Below are 9255 nucleotides of genomic sequence, written 5' to 3'. Positions count from 1 at the left end.
ACCCAGCTCCAAACCCTTCCATCTACAGTGGTGACCTGTCTGCATGATACACTGGTCAATAGCGGCACATGAGCTGTGGGACTAACAACCACTATCTGATTGGATGTAAGGCCCCTCCACGAGATGGAACACATGCCTGACAGTGGTCAAAAACCTGAGGCCAGATAGGCCATAGACCTAGGGAACAACTAAATACTACTGTTCTGCTAAAAGAATGTAGCAATGAAATGACTCCTAATGACATTCTGCTATACTCATAGATCGGTGATTTGCTCAGCCATCATCAGAGAAGCTTCCATCTGCAGTAGATGGAAACAAACACTGAGATCCCCAGCTGGACATTGTGCAGAGAGAGACCTTGGAACACTCAGTCCTAAATGGGACATCTCCATTAAATCCCTCCCTTCAGGGCTCAGGGAAATTTGCAGAAGAGGAGGTGGAAAGATTTACGAGCCAGTGGGGATGGAAGACACCAAGAAAACAATGCCTTCTAGCCACAACCAGGGTAACACACATACGAACTCAGAGACTGTGGCAGCATGCACAGGGCCTGTACAGGTCCAAGCCAGATGGGTTCCCAGCACTGAGTGTGGAAGTGAACACCAGCTCCCATCCCTAACCAAGAAGCTATCTACAAACCACATTTAAGGGCAGGCCCCCTGTCCAGCAGTAGACAGCCAACTCAAAATGAACTCAATGGTGTTTTTGGAGTTTGTTTTGATTTTTGTTTTTGATTTAAAGATTTATTTATTATGTATACAGTGAGTTCTGCCTGCAGGCCAGAAGAGGGCACCAGATCTCGTTACAGATGGTTGTGAGCCACCATGTGGTTGCTGGGAACTGAACTCAGGACCTCTGGTAGAGCATCCAGTGCTCTTAACCTCTGAGCTTTTTGGTTTTTTGTCTCAGTGTTTTGTCTGGGAATTTTTTACCTCACTGGTCTTTTGTTTACATAGTATGGTTCGTTTCTAGTTTGTGTTTTCTGCATATATTTATGCTGCTGCTTCTTTTCTCTTTTTTTTTAAAGATAACTTATTTTTATTTTATGTGCATTGGTGTTTTGCCTGCATGTATGTCTGTGTATGAATGTGTCAGATTTCCTGGAACTAGAGTCACAGACAGTTGTGAGCTGCCGTGTGGGTGCTGGGAATTGAACCCGGGTCCCCTGGAAGAGCAACAAGTGCTCTTAAGTGCTAAGCCATCTTTCCAGCCTCCCTTTTTTCTTTTCTATGGTTCTTTTGTTCTATCCTGTTTTGTTTTGTTTTGTTTTGTTTTTAATTTGCCTGCTTGTTTTCTACAGACAGAAGGAATGCATGGAGTTACATGGACGGGGAGGGAAAACCATGATCAGAATACATTGTACGCCAAAAGACTATTAAAAAGCTATTCAGATGCCTTATCCAAAGAAAAAAGTTTCATTATATGTGAAACTCTGAGTCTCTCTCTTTTTTTTGTTTTTTCGAGACAGGGTTTCTCTGTGTAGCTTTAAGCCTTTTCTGGAACTCACTCTGCCACTCTGTAGACCAGGCTGGCCTCAAACTCAGAGATCCACCTGGCTCTGTGCCACCGTCACCCAGCTAACCTCTGAGTTTCTTACAAATGTTGAGAAGCCCCTGAAATAATCTGCTAGGATGAAAAATATGTCTATCCAGGGTCCAGGGTCCAGGCACTGGGCAGAGCTCTTGGGAATTTTGTGGCACTGATAATACCCAACAAGGTGGCAGAAAACCCTACAACAGCCGCTGTATAAAAACGTAAAAACAGGCTGGGTGTTGGCGGCACAGGCCTTCAATCCCAGCACTTGGGAGGCAGAGGTGAGTTCAAGGGCAGCCTAGTCTACAAAGAGAGTTCCAGGACAGCTGGAACACAGAGAAACTTTGTCTGGATAAAAAAAAAAAAAAGTCAGTTAAAAAGTTTAAATGATGAAGGCGCTGTGGTGGGAAAAGGCACATTCAGAATGTTTTTGGATGAAAATCCCAGTGTTAGGGATGTTCTCTTTCTACTAGTTGATGCCTTACAAATCACAAAGGTAACTGTCACTGCTGTTGACTGCACACTAGAACTAGATGTAAGTCCCTGTTGCTGAAGACACCATAAGCTGTGCTGTAGAGCATGGATAAGCCTGTGAGGGCTGGGCTGGAAGGTTCCTCCCAGCTGGCTGGCTTTCATAACACCAGGTGCTATGCAGGCTTCTGACAAGTTGCTACCAGTGGCCCTTCTCAACTTGTGCACAGGCAGCATGTTAATATGTTAATATCAGCCTACCCGGCAAGATGTGCTTGGAGATTCAGGAGTGGTACAACTGTTATGAGTGAAACCAATTGCTTTGCTTTCTAACTCGATTGAAGGCCTGCTCCACAGCAGGGAACCCTCGTTGACTGTCAGACAGAAGTCTGTGGCTGGTGAAGTCTTAGCTCCTAGTGGACATGTTACTGCTGTTGAGATTATTGCTGCTGTAGGCCTTGGTCAGGAAAGCTTCTTTATGCAGTGGGCAGTTCTTACAGCAGAGACTATTAACTGGCTGAAGTACTGAGAATAAAGGAACAAAGGACCGTTGCTTTGGTCTATTGGCACATGCTTATTCCCAAAGAGAGCATGGGAAAAAACATAAGAGCTGAACTAAGGGGCAGGTTACTGTGGGACCCTGTTCAGACACGATATGATGACCATTATTGTCCTGAAACCAGAGTAGCTATGATCAACTGCACATGACCATCACAAAGTTGGATCCAGCAACATTACCTCACAGAAGCAGGCAACAGGAGACTCCTCCCCTCCCCAAGGGTAACAAGAGGTCAACAATGCTGAGGTGGTGTTATTCTTGGGTGGTAGAATTTCCTGTAAGTAGTACATGTTCCCTGGGCTAATTGTTTCTTTGGTCTCTTGTAAGTGCCTCTTCCTGGGTGAGTCTCTCCCCAGATGACATCGCCCCAGGAAAAGACAGGCAACACTGCTCCCCCTCTGCTGTGTCCCCCTCTTTCCCTAGGCATTCCCACTGCTCCAAGATAGCACAAAAGAGGAGGAAACTCAAATGGAACTGCATGCCCTTCCCTGGAATCAGAGGGGACACAGCATCAGCTAGGTGAGACTTAGCATCAATGGCAGGAAGGTGTCAGAGACACCAGCAGGGCAGAATGAAGGGACAGAGAATCAGGGCAGGGACCACAGTCAGGTATATGGCTTCAGCCCAGGACCCTTGCCCAGAAGAGCCTTATGACCTGACACACTGGCCAGGGACACACTTGATGTCATCATTTTTATTCGTTTTCTCTTTTTGAAAATAAGAGTAAACATACAATATATATTCTCTATTTATACGTATTAGATATAGTTACTGTGGGGTCAGCCATTATCCCCAGCCACCAGAAGCAGTTTCTTAGGCCGGTCTTTCTTTGTAGAGGGAAAGAAGTGTGCGTGACTGCCAAAAGCAGAATCTCTTTATTATCAAACAGCAGTGACAGGCAAACCTATCACTGTTATACACACTGAGCCTGGGGAGCCAGGGGAGGGCAGCGGATGCTAGAGACCCACAGGAGCTCCACGCGGGAAGCACTGCCACTGCTGCTTGCTCCGCCTTTTACCCTCTTCTGTTCTAAGAGCCCGGGACTCACAGAGGGGACACCAAGGAATGTTTTGTAGGCAGTGACCATCCTCCAGGGCACGAGGGAACAGAATTCCAGATGGCTCTGGACCACGCAGGCAGTCACAGAGCACCAACTGGTATATATGGGGTATACAGTGCTGGCCCAGGTTGTCCCTCTGGGCTCATATCTGCCCAGCACATCTGGCCCCTGGAGTCCCAAGACTGTGACAGAGCAGTAATATTGGCACCCGGACTCTACCCAGGACAGGCTCAGTGGGGAGACAGGGCAGGGATTATGGGCTGGGACCCCAAAGGGAGTTCCATGCTCACCCCCAGGCAAAGGGAGAAGGCGGAGCACCCTGTGGCCTCTGGTCCAGCTTCTGCCGCTATGCTGGCTCCATTTCCTTTGATCCCACAGCAACAGCAATGGAAAAACAGCCACTGAGATACATGGAGATATCACTCCAGGAGGGGCCTGGCCCTGCTCCGGGCCCTCAGTTAGGCTCAAGGGAGCTTCCTGGATGGTCAGGAGCCCACCTGGCCTTTCCCCAAAGAAAGGAGGAGGTACTGCCACCCACAGGGGCTCCACAATAGGGCTGGCAGAAGGCTGGGGCGGATGCTGGAGGGACTTCAGTTCTTGAGGATAGTCTCGTAGGCCTGGTATACATGCTGGGACACCTCTGGTGCTCGGCACTTCAGGGACAGCTGCAGGAGAAGAGGAGGGCGGAGAAAGAACTCATCCCCAGAGCTCTTCAGTAAAGGATGGGAGAGAGCAGGCACCAGCTGGGGAGTGAGCTTGAGTGTCTGTGCATGCACACATGGCAGGGTGGCAGCTCAGAGTGGGGCAGATGTGAGGTAAAGCAGAGGGGGTGGCCGGCACAGTCAGCTGCGGGGAACCAAACAGACTTGCAGCCCCCACACCTGCTGTCTGCTCTGCCAGCAGGAGCCACTGGCAGGAGACAAGATTCACGAGCTGCCGGGAGTACCCAGACCCCACCCCCCTTTTTGGGCTGTCTGCCCCTGCAACCACTGGAGGTCAAGGTCAAGAGCGACTCTGACAGGCAATCCTGGTGGGCAGAGGGTTAAGAGGGAGCAGGTCTCTGCTGGGACGGCAAGGTGTGTGGGGCTTGCTCTGACTCCTGCACAGGAAGCAGGTTTGTGCCAGATCACCTCAGTGCTGCCTGAGGTCTTAGCCTTGAGACTCTGGGCAGAGGGGAGGAAGCCAGCCAGCCTGCACTTGTACTTGAGAGCATCCCATCTGTCTGAGGCTGCAGTTAGGAAGGAGTGGCCAGCAGAATTCTGGAATTCAGCAGCAGCAGCTCGCAGAGCGGTCCACAGGCCTCCTTTTAAGGAAGGGCTCTACATACCACGCATGTAGAAGTGTGGGAAAGCCCTGGTGTTAGTAGGCTCCATGCACGTCTGCTGGGCCTTGGAAGCATCACATTTAAGCAAAGCCAAGTTACAGAGGGAAGGAGAATGCATTGGGGTCAGATCGGGAGATGAGGCATGCGCAATACTGCCAGTAAGGATGGAGGTGGGGCAGAAGAAGAGAGAAGCAATCTGCTAACCTCCAAGTCCTGTACCATGGCACCAGCAGGGAAGGTGGACATGTAACAATCAGACGGAGATGTGAATTACCACCACCTCAGCTAACGTCACAGCCCCACCCACCAGCGCCAAGGTCACCAGAATTGGAAGGTAATATCTACAGGGCCACACCTACCAGGCAAGGGTGCGTGGGGGAAACAAAGCCTTGACTCCAGGCCTGGGAACAGCAGTGCAGTTTACAGAATACCCAGACCCCATGAAGCTGTCCTCCGATAGCTCTGACTTGGTGTCTAGAGGTATGGTTGCTGAGAATCAGTGTGCCCCTGGCTAGGCACTCAGGCCCCCATATGGCAGCAGGGCCAAAGTCTGTAGCAGTGATCCTATTTCCCTATCTGAGTCCATGTGTTTATGTCTATGTGCCTTGGTGTCTTATCTGGGTAACTGATGGGGCTGAGCTGAAGTTTCTCAAAGTTCAGAGAACCACTTCTCACACCAGGCTCAGAGACCTTGGCACAGTGCCCCTGAGATCACCGTCTCCCACAGCCCGGACTAGCAATGCTGACTGGGGGAAGCCCTGCCAGGGCAGGAGGCGGAGGGTCAGACCTGACAGTGGGTACCCGAGTTCTCACCGTGAAGCTGGGGTTGCCTGGCTGGATCCGCAGCTCTGCCAGCACCCAGATGCCGTTGGTCAACTTCAGAGACTGGTAGAGCATGTCCTGGCCCTCCACATTCCTCTTGGCGACGGTGAAGATGTTACTGCTCTGCAGCTTGTTGCTTGCAGCCTCTGCGGGATCAGACAGCCATGGAAGGCTCACATTCAGTGGGTACAGGGAGAGAGTGAGTGGAATCCTGGGGGGTGGGGGCCTCACCTGTGTTGAGTGGGCAGTCTCTGATCTGGAACTGGGCTTCATTCTCGTTGGGAATGTCTTTCCATGTGGCCAAGAACATTTGCCGGTCTACGGGGTGAGTAGGATGGGGTGAGAGATGGGATCCTCAAAACTGGCCCCTCAGCATCACATGACAGGAAATGGGTCTGGTCCCCAATGTGCCACCTGGAGCTGAGTGAAGGCACCGCCTCCTCCACAGTTGCATCTGCTTCAGCTCAGGACACAGGCCTGGTCTTAAATGTCCTCTGCTTCCTGCCTCTTCTCTCCCTTACCCTACATCTGACATTTTCTTCCACCTCTGTGCAGCCTGATCCTCAGACATGGCCACACAGCCCAGGCCCAGCCTTCCCTGCAGCCTTCTCCGGGTTCTGGCCCCAGCACTGAGGAGATAGACCCAGGTATGGAGACTGACCTGGCTCTTTGCCCCCATGGGACAAGCTGAAGGGTGAGCAGCAGGGCATCAAGTGAGGCGGATGTGCTCAAGGTCCCACCCCAAGGCAAAGCTGTCTTGTTAACTCTCGTACAAGCACTGGCCTCCTCCCGCCTCCTGGCTGTCATCCTGTTGAACAGCCCCAGGGCCCTCACAACTCACCCATCTTCCCATCCTCCACGAAGAGGACATGCAGTGGGTACAAGGTGCTGAAGTAGAAGACATCAATGTTGTTCTTCACAGCCACCTAGGCATGGGGGTCCCCAGTCAGTCCCCAAGGCCTGACACCCTGAGGCCCCAAGCAGGGTGCCCTGAGCAGACCTTCTCATAGAACCCTCCCTTGCAGCCACGGCCCTTTGTCCCCTCGCCCAGGTTCCGTCTGCAGCCCAGAGCACATTCTCTCTTAGGCCTTCCGCAGATACGGTCTGCAGATATGGCTAGCATCCGTCCCAGCCCTGTGGGGACACACCTGAAGATTGTTCAGAGGCTCCATCTTCATGACTGAGCCCACGGTGCTGAGAGGCAGGGAGAGCTCCACAGTCTGGTTGGGGCTGAGCGGTGCGTGCACCTGGAGCGGCGCAGCCGGGGCCAAGCCAAAGCTGAGGAGAGAAGGCCCGGGGGAGGAGTGGGTGCTGACGGGACAGGGCTGGCCCTCTGTGCTCCGGAGTGGGAGGGAGGTGCCGGCAAGGAGCTCCTTCATTAAGCAAGCTTTCCCAAGCTCCTGACCACCCGTGCTCCACTGGCCATGTAGAGAGGGGCAAGACTCTGGGACCAGCACTACAGCCCAGGCCGGTTAAGGCAGCTAATCTCTGCTGCCGTTTCCTCTGCACTGGACCCTGACAGGCCAAGGTGGCACACCCCTGCCCTTTCTTTAGGACCTCACCCAACACCAGGGGCCTGGACTGCAGCTTCTCGATGGCACACTGACAGCCAGGTAGTTATTGCTAAGAGCCCTGACTTCAGAGGGTCTGAGCAGCCCAGCAAAGAGCAGGTTTCCCTGGCTGGCCTCGAACCGGCCATGCCGCCAACCGCCACAGATTCAGGAGAGCCCTGCCTCTCTGTGTGAGTGGACAGGAAGGTGTTTCCGGAGGACACAGACTTCTGGAAGGCGAGTCACAGTGTGTGGAGGGGAGCCGGAATGAGTGCTATGTCCAGGGGAGTGCACCGCAATAGGCCGGTTTCCACCGTGGTGAAAACCACAAGTGCACACAGTTCCTTCTTCCTGAGGAGACACTGACCCTCCATGCCGTCCTCCATGGAGGAGGAAAGGCTCTGCTGAAGCTCCGCTCTCTCCTCAGGCCTGCTTAGACTCCAGGGGACCAGAGCTGTACCGCGGGGCTCTGCACTCCAGCTTTGAGGGAGTGCAGTCTGTCAGTGTCAGCTGGGAGCGGGCAGGGCCTTTGCCCCAGCACCAGTGTGCTTACCCATTATAAGAGGAGATAACAGCTGCCCTCCTGGACTGTCAGGTCGCTCTATGGAGACCTTGGCCTAGGATCTGCTACCCAGGAAGTGTTCAATGCAGAGGGTTTGTTATAAGCAGTCATGCATCTACAGCCTCTAATGTCCTGTGAGGGGAAGAGGCTGGGCTGCCTCAGCCTCCCCAGTCCGCCTAAGGCTCTCCTGAGGAAGCCGCCCCTTCAGTCAACTTCTTAGAGGGCCAGTTTGCTCCTCACTGGAGCCGCTCAGGAAGAGGAGTCATCAAGAGGGCTGCCAAGGTTCCCAGAGAGCCTGGCCTTGCCGGCGCATGGCGCTAGCAGGCCTGTTTTCTCACCACACACAGCACAGGAAATGTGGGGGACGGGGCGGTGAGGAGCCGGGAGCACCCACTACTTATTCTCAGAGTCCTTGTCTGATCAATCTTTTGCTCTTGGGGGAGGGTGGCACCCACTTTCTCAGAGCTGCTCCCCACACGAAAGGGACTCAGGCCTGGGAGGAGAGGCAGGCAGGAGACAATGCAGGGACTTCCAGTGGAGGGTTGCTGGCTTGGAGCTATGATTTCTGACCCAGAACTGTTCTCTGGGCAGTGGAGGAAAGTAAGTTAGGGGAGATGACCTCTCCATTCTGTCTGGTGCTCTGGCGTCCACAAAGTGGACAAGAAAGTGACTGATGTTGAGTTTGGTCAGGGGCTCACCTGTTACGATTGAACTGGATGGCAAAATCTGTCATGACCTGCAGGGCTTTGTTAGTCAGCTGCAGGTCCATGGAGATGGAGCCAACCTGGCGGGTGAAGGTGCCAGAGATCTCCAGGCCTTTGGCTTTCATGGCAGGGAGCCAGACCTGTAGGGAAGAGGATGGGAGGAGCTGTGTGACTCTTCTCCACCCCAAAGTCATAGCTAGCCTGAGATCCTTTTTCTCTTTCCTCAAGGGCCTTCTGATCAACCTGCCTCTACCACTAAGGCATGATAAATAAGCTAACCCTGTAGCCCACCCAGAACCAGCACCATAGCATAGCTCTGTATCCGAGTAGTTGAGGACAGGAAGGACATCTTCAGAGGTCAAAAAAGGCAATACAGAGAAAGACTGAAGAAAGGTGAGGAGACAGATGAGCCTTGCCAGTACCATGACAAGCCAAGGTCAGAGCTGAGTGTCCAACAGTATTCTGGATCCTGGCCACAGCCTGACTTCTCTTTGGCTGTTACAGCCCGTCCTTCCCTGCAGGAGACAGGGCTAGTCTTCCTCTGAAGAAACTGGCTGCACCATGGATAGTACCAAAGCAGCTCTGGCCTCCCAGTGTCCTGGCTGTCCTTAGCAGGCTCAGCACAGAATGCCTGCACCAGGAACCCTGCCCTCCTCCCAGCTGCTTGCTC

General features: G+C 52.9%; 1 protein-coding gene and 1 non-coding gene across 6 annotated transcripts in view; both read right to left on the bottom strand.

Annotated features, from left to right (window-relative positions):
- Positions 1-3242: 3242 nt before the first annotated feature.
- The window catches only part of Ap1b1 (adaptor related protein complex 1 subunit beta 1), a 109967-nt gene continuing 103954 nt past the window's right edge, over positions 3243-9255 (bottom strand). For all 5 annotated transcript variants that reach the window (XM_076545836.1, XM_006972962.4, XM_006972960.4 and 2 more), the window contains 6 exons: positions 8580-8725; positions 6918-7047; positions 6611-6695; positions 6001-6087; positions 5761-5915; positions 3243-4288 (listed from right to left, as the gene is read on the bottom strand). In XM_076545836.1, the coding sequence (XP_076401951.1) occupies positions 4214-4288; positions 5761-5915; positions 6001-6087; positions 6611-6695; positions 6918-7047; positions 8580-8725 (678 nt within the window). In that variant the 3' untranslated portion in view covers positions 3243-4213. The remainder of the gene's footprint in view (positions 4289-5760; positions 5916-6000; positions 6088-6610; positions 6696-6917; positions 7048-8579; positions 8726-9255) is intronic.
- Positions 8071-8166, bottom strand: LOC121821046 (small nucleolar RNA SNORD125). The gene has a single exon (XR_006061747.1). It is a non-coding gene; the product is annotated as a small nucleolar RNA SNORD125 (small nucleolar RNA).

Source organism: Peromyscus maniculatus, chromosome 10 (assembly GCF_049852395.1).
Source record: "Peromyscus maniculatus bairdii isolate BWxNUB_F1_BW_parent chromosome 10, HU_Pman_BW_mat_3.1, whole genome shotgun sequence".
Taxonomy (NCBI): Eukaryota; Metazoa; Chordata; class Mammalia; order Rodentia; family Cricetidae; genus Peromyscus; species Peromyscus maniculatus.
Note: the sequence above shows the minus strand (reverse complement) of the source record. Positions and strands in the feature narration are given on the sequence as shown.